The 17939-nt window shown below is 39.0% G+C and overlaps 1 protein-coding gene across 7 annotated transcripts in view; it reads left to right on the forward strand.

Moving 5' to 3' along the window:
• Btrc (beta-transducin repeat containing E3 ubiquitin protein ligase) overlaps positions 1 to 17939 on the forward strand; it is a 162599-nt gene that overhangs the window by 51323 nt on the left and 93337 nt on the right. For 4 of the 7 annotated variants that reach the window (XM_055630137.1, XM_055630136.1, XM_055630132.1 and 1 more), the window contains one exon: positions 4127 to 4234. The exons of the other annotated variants lie outside the window; for them this stretch is intronic. In XM_055630137.1, coding sequence (XP_055486112.1) covers positions 4127 to 4234 — 108 coding nt within the window. The remainder of the gene's footprint in view (positions 1 to 4126; positions 4235 to 17939) is intronic. 7 annotated transcript variants of the gene reach the window in all.

Consider the following 17939-nt stretch of genomic DNA (forward strand, 5'->3'; position numbering starts at 1 on the left):
AGCCATAATATGTAAAATCTTATGATAATGTATAAATTTGACTATATTCAAGTGCAGTTTTCATACCCATACCAATTGTCTTGTAATAACCGGGAATGCATCCTCTGTGTGGTGTTTGCAAGTTAATACTATTTTGGAAATCACACTGCTGTATATAGTGGCTTCCCTGGGTGTATGAGGCTCATTGTTGATCGTAATTGTATTTTGAAATTTTAGTTTAAATAGATAGGGTAAGCCCCTTTCAGATTTTTAGTTGTTAGAGGAGTGTTGATAGGGAATTGGGTTATATGAATGAGAAAGGAGTATTAGAATAAACAACATGAAAGAAGCTCAGATAATAATTCATCAAGTGGTATTAAAAAAAATAGCACAGATTCTTACGGAAAATAGAAGAGACTCATAATTCATGGGAGAAATGCTTTCAAAAGTTAACTAAGACGCTCTCACAATTCAAATAAAGGAATAAACGTGTGCATTGCAGTGAGAAAGAAGAGTCCTGTGTCTGTGAGTGAATTGATTTGGCTGAGTTCTAGACTCAGCAGTACCTCCTGGGCCGTGCGGAGGGCTTCTGTTGGCTAACGTATGTGAGCGCCTGCCTCTCTGACGAGCTGGCTTCAGTGCTTCCTCTGTGTCCACCCATCGTTTCCTTTCTACATTGTGTACTCTCTTTTACATCTCGTATGTATCTCAAATTGAAATCCTCCTTCAAAATGACACTCTTTTTTTTCTACCCATTAGCTTTAACCAAACTTAATAAATTGCCATGTCTCTGAAGGACAACACAATAGTTAGTGGTCTTAACAATGAGTTTCTTTATATTAGGAATCTTTAATATATAGGGATTTAATGTTGCAAGAATATAAGTTCCATGAAGGAAAGGGATTTTCTTTTTTTCTCGCTTTTTTTAAAGATACCAGCTTGCTAATAACCCTGGCTGGCATGGGATTCACTATGTAAACTCAAGCTAATCATGAACTGGAGGTGGTTATCCTGCCTCAGTCTCTCAAGTTCTGGGATCATTGATGTGAGCCACCATGCCCAGTGAAGAATGGAATTTCTTTAAAGGCTGGGGTTATAGCTCATTGGCAGAGTGCTTTTCTAGCATGCATAAAGTTCTGGTTCCGTTATGATTGGTTTCAAAAAGGGGGACAGAATTTCTTTCTGCCCATTGTTGTATCTGTATGCAGAACAAGAAAGATGTTCAATAAATACCAAATCAATTGCTGGGGTTGGGGATTTAGCTCAGTGGTAGAGCGCTTGGGTACTGGGTTTGGTCCTCTGCTCTGAAGGAAAAAAAAAAAGATAAATTGTTAAAACATTAGCCTTAAAACTTAATGTAACTTACTTGTGAAAATTATTGCAGTGAAGCATTTTCTTTGTTTGTTTGTGTTGTTTGAAACAGGGTCTTACTGTGTATCCTTAGCTTCCCGGATGGAGGTCAATATGTAGACCATTCTGGATTGGAGGAAAAGTGTGAGGATCTATAATGCCCCTTTCATTTTTTAATTAAATTTTTGGAGATTTTATTTTTATTTTGTGTGTATGGATGTTTTACCTGCATGCATGTCTGTACACCATGTCTATGCAGTGTGTCTGTAGGGGCCAGAAGGCATCAGATTCTTTCGGTCTGAAGTTAAAGTCACATGGGTTCTTAGAATTTAACTCCAGGCTTCTGGAAGAGCAGCTAGTACTCTTAATGGCTAAGCCATCTCTTCAGTTCCAGTAAAGAAAGCATTTTTGGTTCCTCAGTGCAGGACAGGGATTCTCAAGTCGACAGAAACTTTTAAATATTCCCCTTAACTGTCCCCTTTGTTCTATTGTTCTTCTCCAAAATATAAGTATTTCAAGTACAGATCAGCTGGAAAGGGCTGAAATTCATAAATATAGTGCCTAGGAGACACAAAGGTAAATGGCAGGTAGAGATGACAGAAACAAAGAGCACTGGAATCACAAATTTATATGTGTCAGGGCTCAGAGAAGCATTTGAATATAATGTCAAAGTAGTTAACCAGCTAGAGTGTCAGAGCTAACCAAAAGGGTAGGTAGTGAAAGTGGGTTGTAAAGGCAGACAGAGGAGAGCAGGTAGATAATGTGCCTCGGGTTCATACAGCCAGTGCCGGACCCATTGTCAATTGCATAACATAACACTGAAGACAACCGTTCTTTTAGCTATTTGTAGAATGGGTTGTAACTTGAGGTAAAGAAACTAGAGGAGTGAATAGAATTCACTGCTGTAGCTGCTCTTCAGGGTGATGTCACAGTTTGGCATGTTGTGTTGTCTAGTGATACCTTTAGCAGATAGCCTTTGATGTCCCTCATCCCTACTTTATGTCCTACTTTGTAAGTTCTTGGACATGAATAGACAAGTACCTAACTGTCAAATGAGGAAACTGACCTGTAAGCAGCGGTCTAGAGTGAATCAGGTTTGGAGTCCTTAGCACCTGTTATCCTTATGAATTACAGGCAGTGTAAGTGGGGAATACTCTATCTTGTATGCCATTATTAATTTCTACCAATTGTTTTAGGAGTAAAAGAAGCTGGGTGCAGTGACACACACTTATAATCCCAGCACTCAGGGAGGCAGAGTCAGGCAGATCTCTGTGAGTTTGAGGCCAGCCTGGTCTACAAAGCAAGTCCAGCGCAGCCAAAGCTACACAAAGAAACCCTGTCTTGAAAAACCAAAACAAACAAAAAGAAGTAAATGAACCAAAACATTGTCTCACATTCTGTAAAATTTTATTTCTTGTAAGAACTTACTTCTCCATTTTAAAATATGTATTCATGGAGTATGGTTGGGTATTTAGTATTTTAGCTATTAAGCTATCATGGTGCTCAAGTTAACATTCTGGGATATTTTTAGGGAAACACAAATGTGGAGTCCATTCTGCCATGTGCATGTCTTATGGATCTAAGCAGGGCTTGAGGAGATGTTTCAGTCAGTAAAATGCTTGCTAGGCAAGCATGGGGACCAAAGTTCCACCTCCAACATCCATTCAAAATAAAACAAAACAGAACAAAACCAAACTGAGCATATGATGTGCCCATGTAAGGAGGCTCCCTGGAGCTTGCTGGTTGGCTGGCTTAGTCTGATGAGCAAGTCCCAGGTTCTAGTGAGACACTTCACCTCAAAAAACAAACAAATAAAAACAAAGACATGGGTGGCTCTTGAGGAGCACTATCTGAGATTAACCCCTAACCTACACACACACACACACACACAGGCCCCTAAAAAACAACCCCCTCCCACCACCTCAAAGTATAGTAATACTGACAATGTTTAGTGTCACTTTTGGACGATTGAATACACTGTGTTCTCTTCCATACTTTCCTTGCTGAAGGTTTTAGTGCCATGACTTTCTGGGTCCCTACTTTTCTTCCCCTGTTTTGTTTCTGTTTGGATTGTTTATTGCCCCACCCCCTTTAGTCCATCTGGAAAGATGAAGAGGCATCTGCTTTGGTTAACTATGCATTGTGGTTAATGAATAACAGACTAACAGGATATATAAAGCATGTGTAAACTATGCACAGTTAGTTTCTGTCAGAGCCCTAGGGATACAATGCTTTTTCTTTTCTTTTTGAAAAACATTCTCCTGTAGTATTTTGTTTCTTAATTTACCATTCTTAATACTGTAATGCTATCACAAAGTTCTCTTTTTTTTTTTTTCCTGCTTAGTCTATACAGTATTTTACCTTATAGTGAATTTAAGGAAGATGGTTAAAGCTCAAAAAGAAAATAATCAGTTATATTTAAGAAGTGGTTTTCCTAGTTCAGCTGTGTTCATAGATAAATAAGGACAGGAAATTCATGACATACTTGGTTTTTGGACCTTTAACTTGTTTCTGTTTTTGCCTTTTGGCTACTAGTGCTCCTTTCGAGTTTCTCTGAGGTTAGAACCATCATGTACTGTGTCTCTGCCAAGTGCTGGAGGCAGGGTAGGCAAGTCTACCCTGGTCTGCCTAGGAGCCCCAAGCCAGCCCAGCCCACCGTGTGGTCCCCTCCCCAGGGTTTCTATCACAAAGGCCAGGTACAGCTTGAATATTATATTCAGCCAGCCCTTGAAAATCCCTGTAATCTGTGCCATCCTGTCTCATACTGTCCCATCTCATAGTTGTCCTTTCTCTGCAGTGCTCTATGCCCAGGTCTCTGTGGCTGGGCTGCTCCAGCCTGGCGGACAGCATGCCTTCGCTGCGATGCCTGTATAACCCAGGGACTGGCGCACTCACAGCTTTCCAGGTACTTTCTCTGTCTCTGTGGTTTATTAATCGGTGGGGAGGTGTCTAACTCATTAGTATGTCCTTCCTTCGCTCCTCTACTTTACTTACATCCACCTCTTCTCCTTTAATGACTAACTGTTAATGTAGACCCAGACTTACCCATTTTTAAAACATCTTTATTGTAATTGGTTTGTCAAAATGGATATAGCACAACTTGACAGTAGGTTTCGGATCTTGTAGAAGCATGATACTAATTTTTAAAATAAATAGCAGTTCAGAATGTATTGTTTGCTGTGCACCTATATAAAATCAAGTAATTAAAATCAGATGCACAAACATCTTATTTTTTTATGATTACTATGTTCAGAATTCCTGGGTTACTAGGCTACTATCTTGTGTATGAATGCTTACATACTCATTTATGTGTTACTTGTATCTTAAAGCCAGTTTCTAGTTTCAGAGTGGGAACGCTGTACATACAGTATTCATTTTGAAACACTCCAGTTGGTCTTACTTGTATTGATGGACTCCAGCTCCTTTCAGTCTTTCTTAGGGGCCAAGAGGTCATTTCTGTAATATAAGAGAAACTGTAGAAGAAGAAAATGAAGCATTTTAGAGGAGAATGAAAGAAAGAACTTGATGCTCAGAGCTTATGGACTAGAGTATCATGCATGATTTTCTTGGCAGAAGTGTTGTCTGCCCACTTAAGGTATTTGGAATATGTGTTTAACACTCTCTAACAATATTAGAAAGTAGTCTTTTTTTTCTTTTAGGTGTATTTTATTTATAACTGTGTGTGCAGGCCTGAAGAGGCCAGAAGGAGGTATGGGATTCCCTGAAGTTGTTGTGTACAGGCAATTTTGAGCCTCCAAACATGGGTTCTGGGACCTGAAGTCAGGTTCTTTGAAGAGAGAGTTAAGATATCCAGCTCCCCAAATTTTTTTTTTTTTACGTGCGTGCGTGTGTATGCATGCCCGAGCAGGGGTGATCCACATGTCCAGCTCTTACCAAGTTGTTTTTAACCTATGTAGTTCATTTGTTCAGAGGAAATTCACAGACAAGCTGTAACTAAATGTAAATATCCATGATCAAGTATGGAAGAGCGGAATTAAGTGCTGACTAGTCATCAGTGACACTGTTCTAGCATTGGTCATGATTTCATTTTCCTTTGTACAGTTCAATGTTCAACTCTTTCTTTGTTTACACTCTAAAATAATAGTGTGTTGACTCTAAAAGTAAGAAAATAATTTTAAATACTTTGTCACTGTTTTAGTTACGATTTTTATTGCTGTGAAGAAATACTATGAACATAGCAACTTTTATAATGGAAAACATTGGGGCTGGCTTACAGTTCAGAGCTTCAGTCCATTGTTATAGCACGAAGCATGATGGCACATAGGCAGATATGGTGCTGGAAAGGCAGCTGAGAGTACTATATTCAGATCTGCAGGCAGCAGGAAGAGGGAGTAACACTGGTCCTAGCTTGTGTTTCTGCAACCTCAAAGCCCATCCCAGTGACATACTTCTTCCAACAAGGCCACAACTTCTCCCAACAAAGCCACACCTTCTAATTGTGTCACTCTCTGATACCCTGTAGGGGCCATTTTCATTCAAACCACACAGTCACTAGTATTGTGATCTTGAACAAATTGTTTTACTCTCATGCTCATTTTCCACATCTGTTAGGTGGCAACTGTAGAAATGAATGGCCACATGGTAATAGTTACTGCTTTTATTATCATCGGTACACATTGTTGCTTCGTTAGAGAGTATATGCTATCCTGAGAGTGTCAGGTCACCCCAGAGTGAATTATCTTATTAAGGTGTTTTCTTTTTGTTGTTTTATTTTGTTTTTAATTAATGTATCCTGCTGAGGAAGGTACTGACCTTAAGAACTCAGAGTTTAACCTATTTTTGTTTTTGAGTTTTCTGTTTTTATTTTGTTATTGTTTTGTTTGAGACAGAATACCACTTTATAACTCAGGCTGGCTTGGGACTATTGAGTATCTCACCTTAGCCTTCTGAACCCTGGAGTTATAGGTGTGTATCACCAAGCCCTGCTCTTCTATTGCTTTTTACTTAGTTGCATTAAGTTCGGCCAATCTGTAAAGTTTGAGGGAATTAGCTCTTCAAAATTGTCCTCATTTTAGGTAAACTTGGGGGTTCCACAATCACTCTCAGTTTTGGTAATTTGTTTGCAAATATTCAAAGAACTTACTGAAAGCGGTGATACAGTTTATTAACAGGGAAAGGATACAGATTAAACTTAGCTGAAAGAGACATCCATAGGCCAGAGAAGATGGCTCAGTTGGTAAGGCGCTTATGTACAGATTGACCTGAATTCAATCTCTGGATCCCTTAAGGTGGGAGGAAAGAACTTACTCCCCAAGTCCTTGTCCTTGGATGTCTTCTCTCTCTCTCTCTCTCTCTCTCTCTCTCTCTCTCTCTCTCTCACACACACACACACACACACATACACACCTACAAATAACTCACTTTATGTGGTGGGTGTTTTGCCTGCATATATGTCTGTGTACCACATGCATGCTGTGCTTGCAGAGCCCTGAAGGGCATGTTGGCTCCCCTTGAACTTGAGTTACAGAAGGTTTTGAGCCACCATATGAGTGCTGGGAATAAAACCCAGGAGTAGCCAGTGCTTATAACTACTGAACCATCTATCCAACCCTAAATAAATATTTTTGAGGAAGGACTTAATTTTAAAAGACAAAACAAAAAACCAGAGGAGTCACATAGGAAAGGATCTTAGAAAAGTTAAAATGTAGAATTTTTAATCACCCTCTTTCGATGGAACCATGGATGGTGTTATAGCTCTTAGGCACAGTGAATGGTAATATATACCAGCCCCCAAAGCCATATTTATTGACAGTTATTTGCTTAGTACTTACATGACTAGCCTTTCATCTCTAGCCCATCCCTGTAGGCCACACTGAACCCTTTAGTCCCTATCTCCTCTTGGTGTGACTTCAAACTTTCTATGTAGATTGCATTTCCAGTATCCAAAGTCCCCAAGCAAACAGACACACTTCTTTTAGCAAGAAGTCAAGGAGCCAAGAGACCACCTCCTGGTAAGCGAGGGCAAAGGCCAGATTTCTATTGTAATAAGGGCAGTTCTTTACCACAGTGTTGTCATAACCTACTTATTCTTGTGTATATAAAAGCCAAATTTCATTTAATAGTTATGTATGATTTTTGTATTTATTTTCTGTTGTGAAATGAACAAGAGAGCTATGAAGCCACAATCCCAAAGGCATACTTTCTCCAAACTGATTGACTCTGTAAAGGAAATGTGCATAGAATCATAGGACTGTATAAGAAGAGGGAGCTGACTGGCATTACAGCTAAGTGGTAAGAGCATTTACACAGTGTGCACAGGGGGCCCTGGGTTCTATCCCTGGCACCACAAGTAAAACAAACTAGTCCCAGTCTAACCTGAGTTGGGGCAAGGAGGATCAGGTAACCTGTGTTGAGAATCTAAGACAAGAGGGAATCATTTAAACAGAGAGAAAGACTGAGAATGAACAAGGGCAAAAGCCCAGAGACAGGTGTGGCTTGAGTGTAGTAACACCCCCACCACAAACACAACACAACAGCTGCTTCAGAGACTACAGAGAAAACAGAAAACTACTGAGAATAAGCTAGGAAAGCTACTAATCACCTAATCACTTAGGACTCCAGGGATCATAAGTAGTAAAGTGCTGGAAGGATTTGAACACAAGCTTGACCTGGTTAGATACCACTGTTGCTATAGAAAGGTCATCTCTGTAATTGATCATTTGTGTTGGTTGGCTTTTTGTTTTGAGAAAAGGTCTTTGTTGGGAGTTGTTCTAATGCTGACCCTCAAGATCTGGTTATACTTAGCCTCATTTTATAAAGCTTCCTGAGTCATTATATCTGATCGGTTCATTAAACAGCCTATTCCTGGGCAGGGCAGAATGGAGTAGGCATAGGTAAGGTTCCTGGGCTTAGGAGTAAATAAGGCAATTATAAATCTAACAGATGTCACCGACATTTTATAAACACTGCTGTGATAATCATAGGGCTAATGATAAACATTATATAGCTCAATAGCTTTTTTAAAATTTACTACAACAGGTCATAGGTAGCCCAGTTTGGCCATGACCTGCCAATCCTTCAACCTCCACCTCCAAAGTTCTGACACTATAGCCTGTGCCACTGCACTTAGCAGTTTTACTAATTTAGAGTTAAGGACAATTTGTACTCTTTAAAAATTATTGAGGGGCCCTAAACTAATTATATGCATGTGGCTTATTCTAATGATACTTACTATGTTTGAAATGAGAATAGAAACATATTAACTTATTTAAAATAATTATAGTGAGCCTTCAGGATATAAAAGACATACTTTTAATCTGGAGGTGGAGACAGGATCATGAGTTCAAAGTCAGTCTGCATCACAATTTTGAAGCCACTTTGGCTTACATAGGTCCCCATAACAACAACAACAACAACAAAAAACCAGAAACTTATGTCATGTTAATGTTGATAGGTCATTTTATTAAAATTGTATTTAAAACATTAATACTAGTATTGTTTCATTTTTATACAGTTAGTAGTTGGAGTATTTAAATGCAGATAAATTTTTATATATGCTTCTACATTCATTATATGTGTTGTTTAAAGCTTAGGAAGACTGTCTGACCTATATAGAGATATAAAGTTTAAAAAAGAGGTTCCATGCTTGATGGTACTTGTCTGTAATCCCTGCACTCAAGAATTCCAGTCATGAGTTGGGAGCTAGCCTAAGGCTACATAGCAAGTTTGAGGCCAGTCTGGAATATATGAGATCCTTTCTTAAAAATATTTATATGACTGTATGTGTGTGTGTTTAAACTTTCTGACGAGTATCAGAGTACCAAGAAAAATTCAGGTTTTCATTTGTCCTATAGCAGTTTTGAATTAAAGTAGCAGATAATTCTGAGCCAATTCACCACGAGAGCCTTTTCTAGCATTACTTAAAAGTCACTAGTAATTTAAAAAAGCTTAATGCACTTCCTATATATCACTACTTCTGGAATTTATTTGGAAGAAAGCTTGTTTACAGATATATTTTAATGTGTATGAGTGTTTTGCATACATGTATGTGCCTGGTCCCATGATGGTCAAAAGAAGGTATTGGATCTATTGCGTGCAGGTGCTGGGAACCAAACCTTGGGTCCTTTTCAAGAGCAGTAAGTGCTTTTAACTTCCAAACCATTTCTCCAGCCCTATGTAGAGATGTTATGGAAAATCAAGGAATAAATTGAGCAAGTTGGCTGTTGATTACATCAAGGAATAAAATTGGTTAGTGTAAGCAGACAGGGTGCTGCTTATAAGTCAGGAAGGAAAGAAAGTGCAGAGGTTAGCATGAGGGAAGGGACTAGGGCCCTGGTGCAGGCTTGCCTGGCATCTGAGCCTGGCTCTGTTCTTAACCACTGAGCAATCATCCCAGCCTAAATCTTTCTCAAAGGGGATCATTATTGGGCCAGATTGCAGCTCAGTTTGTATAACGTTTGCTGTTATGCGTGAGGTATTGTTTTTGATCCCCTGCATTTCATAAGCCAGATGTGATGGCTCATGCCTGTCATTCCAAAAGGACCAGAAGCTCAAGGTCATTCTCATCTATATAGCAAGTTTGAGATCAAGCTTGTTCTATATGAGACCCTGTAATATTATTATTTAACACACTTGTTTCCATCAGTCTGGAGTGACTTAACTATGCATTCATGTATGCATAGTCAAATAATAGTTATGTTTTCTGATATTTTATTGTTTTTATTCCCATTTTAATTATAAATCAAACATCATTAGCTGTACAAAATACAAAGAAAAAAAAGAGAGGCAATAGTGATATTCTTGCATATATTACCATTTCATTGATGTTAGCTAGCACTTCAGAATTTCACATGAATTATGTGCTTGCCCACACTACATCTACTAGCTGGTGTACCTCATGATATTGGCCACACTATCTTAAGGATAGTTGCTTACATGTGTTTAGGTTGAATGAAGTTTGAACCTGGCTTCTACTCCACAACAATTTTCCTTTCATATAATTCTCAGCTATTGCAAAATTTACAGTTCCCTATAGTGCAGAATGAGTGCAGGATTCCAACTGTTTGAAAATAGCAGCATTTGACCAAACTCCAGTTCATCCATCTTTGTGTAATCTAATCAATCCACCTGAGGATGAAACCAGAAACACCCTGCTTTTTGCCTGTGGATGTTTACCTAGCAAGATACCTCCATTCTTTAAGAGCCTGAGCTCCCACAGAGACTGAACAACCAACCAGAGAGCATCCATGAGAGGGTTCTAGGCTTCCCACAACATGTAACAGGCATGCAGTTTGCTCTTCATGTGGGACCTCTAACAGCAGGAGCAGGGGCTGCCTCTGACTCTGTTGCCTGCCTTTGGATCCCTTTCTTCTAACTGGACAGCCTTGTCTAGCCTCAACAGAAGAAGATGGGCCTAGTCCTACTTGATAAGCTCAGGTGGGTTGATACCCATGGGAGTCTCCCTTTTCTGAGAAGAAAGGGATGGAGCACAGGGGGAAGGAAAAGGGAGGGAACGGGAGGAGAGGAGGTAGGGGAACTTCCTACAGGGTGCAGAATTAATAAGGGAGGGAGAGAGGGAGAGACGGACTGAACTCCAATTGAGATTGCATGAAAACGTTTCCGATCTGTACTCCTTTCCCACTCAGGCGAGCCATACATTTGTGTCGAGAATACACAGCAGCAGTAGTACTCTGCCACAGCGTGACTGGCTGCTCTGATTGTCTGTGCTTTGTCCTCTGCTAGACTGAATTCTTTGAATATTGGACTATGTTTTGTTCATTAATTCTTCCATTGTCAAAAGTAATATTTCATATTTTTGTTGAATTAATGAATGAACAGACTGAGATAATTTGAAGAAAACTATCCAGTAACAAATTTAGCCCCCCCGCACACACGCACGCGCACACACGCACGCGCACACACGCACGCGCACACATGCGCGCACACACACACACACACGCATGCACGCATGCACATATGCAGATGTTCTGTATTCAGAAAGAAATCATGATAATTAAACAGTCATCCCAAACATCACACATTTGCACAGAGAAAAGAAAAAATGCCGACTCTGATTTATGGGAAGTCCTCAAATTTTATATATTTGGCTTTCTTACAATTCACTATGATGATCCCCTCTGAGTTGGATTCTGTATACTGAATTTGGACTCTTGTTCATGAATAAATGCACATTTCAGGCTATTAAAGACTGCCACTGCCAGCCAACTAACAGTTCAGTTTCAATGGTATCAACATCTTTGTCTTCACAGCAGTGTGTATATGGACAATTATTTGATGATTTCATAGCCATTTATCCTTACTTTGTAAAAAAAAAAAAAAAAAAAAAATGGAGTTAAACTACTGAGTGTGATGAGCATCAAGCAAAAGAAAAGTTAAAAATCATGTTGACTGAGAGTGATTTTTTTTTAGTCTTAAGTCCAATTTTAAAGCATATTTCTGAAATGTTAGAAATATATTTTTAAAGATCATATCATTAAAGTGAGAGGCTGAGGACATGGCATGAGGAGCCTTGGGTTCAAATCACAGCATCCACAAAACAGCCAAGGGTGCCTGTGTGTAACCTCAGGGGGATGGCTGAAGCTTCCTGGCCACTTGTGTTGGGGGGCTAAATATAAAAAAAATATAGTGAAATTATATTTAAAAATATTATTGGTATCATTGAAATCTAGTATTAAGCTGCTGTACTTTCATCTTTTATGTATACTTTCAAGTGTAAAGGGTAGAGATGACCTGAGTTTGCTACATTTTTGCCTTATCTTGGAAATAATCTATATTGGAGAAGTGACATCTTGGCATAGTTGTCTTTCCAGCTGCTTGCTTTGTTATTGAATTATTTTATATTTCAAGTTTATTAATAACATATTCCTCCATTGCTGAGTGTTTTGACATGTCCAAGTGTTGCTAATGTTCATTTATGGGATAATGTATGACTTTATCTAATGTTATGCCAAAATCATCTTGTGAGACAAATCAGATTTCCTTGAAACATTTTTATTCTTCATGATACATATGAAAAAAACAAAAATCTTCACAAACTATTTATTTCTTAGTTTAGATATAATGAATAATAATAGTGGATTTTCCCTCAACTGCTTTAACTCCATCAGAACGTATAATTGCAGAAGGGATAGTACAGTACAGACCGGAATGCAAACCACAGGAATGGAACTGATGGAAAGAGTTTGATGGTAGCCTTTGGAGGCATTCTGCCTAAGTGAGAGATTCTTGCTGAGGGCACTTAAAACTCATCTGTATTCTGAAGAGAGGTACATTGTTACTTTCTTTATATTTTAAGATTCTTTATTTCCAACTTGGTTTGAGCTGATAGAGGCCAGAGTTGTATGTGTTGTTTTTGTGTTGTTCAGGAATCATTAGGATTAGTTCTGTGACTGCCATAACTGTTTTTTATACCTTCCTTCACTGTTGTTCTATTTTATGTGTTGATATTTTATTGTTTTGCTTTCCTTCCTTGTGCTAGCTTCAAGACTTAATACAAGATAAAGAATCTTGGTAGGTAGAGCAATATTCAGGAAACTCTTTCTCATTTATTTAGCCAGAGTGTTTTAAGAACGCTTTACTTAAATAAAACTAACCTGCAAACATATGAGTAAACCAGGAGTGTGCACTCTTGACTGTAGTTTCAGAGAACCCTCAAAACAGTAGAACTTTACTGTTAGGAGCTGGTACACATGGGTTTTGCTTTTCTCTGAGCATGATACTGACTAGAGTTGAGCTTTTCTACAGTCTTACACATGGTTCTCTGGAGACCAGATTTGTTATATTTTGAAGTAGTTATTTGGAATGCAGGGCAGAATTTTGCAGTGTTTCTTTTTCTGCTGGGTTATCTGTCACCTACCTTTATATTTTTAGATATACAATGAAAAGCTGGTGTCTGTGTCTTGGTATGAATTAAGCTGAAATTCAGTGCCCTGGAAAATCTGCTTAAGTGGTGTTCCTTTCCATACATGAACCTTAAGTACCAAGTTTACTTAGACCCAGCTTGATTGGGTCTAATTTTTTTTTTTTTATTTTTCATTTTTTGGCATGTGTTGGTCCTTATAGTCATAAATAAGTGAAAGCATGAGGGGGTTAGTAATCTTATATTTTCATGTTATACATAAATATACTCACCATTCAAGCTAGTAAATATAAAACTATTAATAAGCATCAAAAGGTTTATATTTGAATATGTAATTAAGCTCCTCATCAGCTTACTTAAATGAAGCTGCTGTTATAGTTAATGTAGTTTCTACCTTTTGCTTAAGTCACTGTTTTCTATCAGTATCTTTACTGATCATAAGCCATAGGGACATTTCTAGTTTAATATTAATGTATTTCCCCTAGATTTTTTTAAGTGGCAGGTTGTTAATTTCTTAAGCATATCAACTGTAGCATAGTGTAGTCCTTTGAGAGAAATTAGTAAAATGAGGATAAGATGCATACAGGATTTCCAAAGTTGAAAATAACAGTATTTGAACAAAATCTCTTTTGTATTCCCCACTCTGGTTCTATTTCAGTAGTCCTGGAAATGTGCCTGTGCACTATTTGCAGAGAGATTATAAAACTGCATCATGTTTTTGGGGGTGGAAGCCAGAGCATGTGCTTCCAGCACCCCAGCTGGCAGCAAGCTCTCCCTAGGTTTATGAATGTAGTTAGATGGCCCCCAACTGTTTACAAGACAGCAGAGGTGAGAGCTTTGATTGACAAGTCAGAAATGCATTAGATCATTCTCTCTGCCATTCTCTGGTTCATGCTGTTAAAAATGTCAGCCTCCAAGTTTGAATGGCAGCCTGAGGGCCTTAGAAGCTTTTTGTTTTCTGAGATGGAAACACAAATTGGATGTGTGCCTGAGCGCTTCATCCTGGACTGTAATTTCATCTTTTAGCTAAGAACCACAAGGTACACGAGCAAAGCACCCTGTAAACAATAATACTGTGGAAAAAAAAATAAACAAGGTCGTGTTTCTGGTACGTTGATCCGATGGTGTCCCGACCTCTATCACGTTGAACATCTCCACTCTGATTGCTGTTCCCTTTGGCATTACAATGAGAGAAAGAGAGACTGACACAGAGGGAAAGATTTAAAGTTGCAGTGTCGTTGCACATTCCTTGTATTGGTCATGAAATATTGAACTGTCAGAATGTGACACTTAGTTTTTTAAGCAACCTTTCTTGTTTGAGGTGTTCGCAGTTCATTCCTTTCTCCCCTATTTGTCCGCATCCATTCATAGGATTGGAAGTTGTTGCCTTAACCACACAAAAAGGGACAATGTTAAAGAGAAAGTGGTGCCAGGAGAGCCAAACGAACCTAACACTTGACCAGAAACACAGGCTGTGTGGTCAAAGTTGAGTTAGTATGTGAATATCAGGGCTTATGGAGAACCCTATCATAAGGACGAATCTCATTAGGTCTGACTTCTGTGTGTGCAGGCAAGAAGTCAGGAAAGCTGTGGTGGACAGGTGTGAGCGGACAATGAAATTCTTTGCTATCCGCTGTGACTACAGTGTGATGTTGCTGCTCAAATACAAGTCAACCTGCTGTTGTTTATTGATTGATTGTTTAGATTTTTCTAAAAGCTTGAATCAGTTTATCGTGTGTAGTGGCATGTATGTGGAGGTCAGGGGAAAGCTTGTCAGAGCCAGTCCTCAGGCTTTATGGCAAGCAACTTTCCCTTGCTGAGCTATCTCACTGGCCCTGAACCTCCACTATTTTAATATTAATCAAATGGTGAATTTACAAAAACTGAAATTATAGTAAAAACATAATGTTTTCATGTACAACATTTGTGTTTTATATTAATGTTTAAGAAGAACCATTTTGTAGCCTGCTGTGGTAGCACATGTCTTTAATCCCAGCACTTGAGGAGGCAGAGGCAGGCGGATCACTGAGTTTGAGGCCAGCCTGGTCTACAAAGCAAGTCCAGGACAGACAAGGCCACACAGAGAAACCCTGTCTTGAAAAACAAACACAAACAAGAAGAGGAGGAGGAGGAGAAGGAATACAAACAACAATCACAGCCACCATTTTTCTTCCTCCAGTGTTCTTCGTGTGTGTGCACCATGTGAACACTGTGCCCATGGAGGCCAGAAGATGGTGTTGGATCCCCTAGAACTGGAGTTACAGATAGTTGTGAGCTGCTTTGTGGGTGTTGGGAACTGAGTCTGGCTCCTCTGTAAGAAAGCCAGTGCTCTTGACCATTGAGTCATCCCTCCTGCTTCAGAAGCTGCTAGGGCTTGAACCCGGGACCTTGTGCATGCTTGTGCACTCTACACTGAGCTATATATAACTCCTAATAGCTCTTAATTCCTGTTTTGAGGTTGTGATGGGAGGCAATCACGATGGGAGGCAGAATTTGCAAAATAAAAGTCTTGCTCCACTGTATCCAGAGTTAACATACTCTTTTTAGAACTAGAGTGCGTAGAAAGTAAGACCAAGCCAAGAACTAGGTACTGTTGTTAAGTATTCCTCTGTAGTTTAAATCACAAATATTGACTTAACCATTCTTTTAAATAGAATTTTAAAAAATGGCATGTGAGAACTGGATCTAATACAGGGAAGCTACACAATTTCTTCCTGTAGTATATTGTTAATGCGTTAGTTAAAATCTGTTCACACGCTGTGGACTTTCACACCTTCACACCTGTGTGAGAATTAGCTTATTACTTTTATTCTAGGCTTAGCTCATGAGAAAAGAAAAATCAGTGTATTCACAAAACTTCGGAATTTCAGTATTAGAAAGGACACAGAGGACAATAGTCACATGCTTCACAATACAGGTGTCCTTTATGATGTTTGTGGCCTGGGGGGTGGAGGGTTAATTAATCTGTGCTTGAGCTCTACCTGTATGGGAGAAGTGAACTCAATGAGATTTCTTGGTTTTTTTTTCTTTGTTTCCTTCAAGGAGTCAAACTTTTTTTTCATTTACTGTTCCCGACCCTGTGTTTTGTAGTAACATAGAGTAATTGTTCTATTTTCATATACAGTTGTCTGCAACCCCTATATCCTTGGGTTTTACATTTGCAGAGTGAGCCAGTTTGGGATCAGAAAATGTAGTTGTTGTTATTCCTTGAGCACTACTGAATGGCAATTATATGCATAACAGTTACATTTTCCTAGGTTTTAAGTAATCTGGATCAGTATTTGGGAGGATGCATCTATGCTGCCTGCAAATACTGTGCCCTATACTCTTCTTGGTACAAGAGATGGGGGGGTCCTGGGGCTGATCTTTCTGGATTCTGAATGACAAGTCTATTTCTGTGTTGGGAGCTGTCAGGTTGGTTTATTTTTTGTTTCCCATGTGGAATGTTTCTGATTCTGTTTCTTTGGAAGATATCGACCATCATTTCTGTCCTTCTCAGAGCCTTATTTGGGATCACCATTCTGGTTGTCCTTCCTTGTGAATACCCCATAATCTTGACATTGCCTTCATTATAGTATAGAATTCATAGCTACATTGCTGCAAAAACAGTAGACAGTAATAGGCCTGGGAGTGTGGCTCAGTGGTGTGTGGCAGTGCACATGCCAGGCCTATGGGAAAGCCTCAGGTTCAAGCTCTAGCACTGCAGAACACGGAAATACTCAACAGTTACATAGAGGTGGACTGTGGTGGGAGGGATTTCCTCTTGTTTTGTTTGTTTGTTTGTTTGAGACCGGCTCTTACATTGTAGCTCAGCCTGCCTCATACTTGAGATCTTGCCTTTTGATTGCTGAGTGCATTCTGTTATAAGTAAAATTTAGAAAATGTAACTTAATTACTGCAGCCTAAAATTGTATATTCTTTTATGGAGATGCTAGGAACCATTCTAGGAGATTAGCCTAGGTTTGTTACCTCACCTTTTCTCTGATGTCAGGAAAGCATTGTAAGCACTTTGACAAATGATATAATGTAGTGGTGTCGTACAGGTATTTGAAACCTCACTCCTGTTCCCGAAGATGGCGAGCATCTGCTTAGAGGTATTGTAGAGCTCCACAATGCACTAATTGAATTACTCTTTTCTGGAGTTGCTGACTGCACTAATTGAATGAGAGAGAGAGAGAGAGAGAGAGAGAGAGAGAGAGAGAACTGAGATAACTCCAGCCTTACTGAGAGAGAGTATAAAAGATATGACTGATCGTGTGTACTGTGCTGCTATCTAATGGCAGCCACTGGAACTACTACATGGTCTCCGGGGAAGAGAAGGTAGTCATCTGAGCTGTGTGACCTCAGGCTAACCCCATCTTGCTTAATTCAAAAGATCCTAGCATGTACCTTATAATTATGAATTGAGGAAAAAAAAATCTGATTAATTTCTCAGAATTAGGATGTATTTTATTAGACAAAGAATTTTTATGAACAAAAGTAATTAAAAATTTCTAACCTTTAATCAGTAAAAACTTATTATAGCCTGTTTGTTTCTCTTTTTGCCTTGTATGTGTCAAAAGGAACTACATGCATAAATTGTCATAGTGTAGTAGGTGGGGTGAGTAATACAGGGTTTATTTGTGTTTTTAAATATATTTCCTGGTGGTCAGAAATACTTCTGTCAATCAGTAAATTTAAAGGTGCTGTGAGCTGGGCATTGCACATGCCTATAATTCCAATTGTTAGATGGGAGTATTTGAGATCAGCCAGGGCATGAGACCTTATCTCA

Source organism: Psammomys obesus, unplaced genomic scaffold (assembly GCF_907164565.1).
Source record: "Psammomys obesus unplaced genomic scaffold, mPsaObe1.curated_primary_1811, whole genome shotgun sequence".
NCBI lineage: Eukaryota > Metazoa > Chordata > Mammalia > Rodentia > Muridae > Psammomys > Psammomys obesus.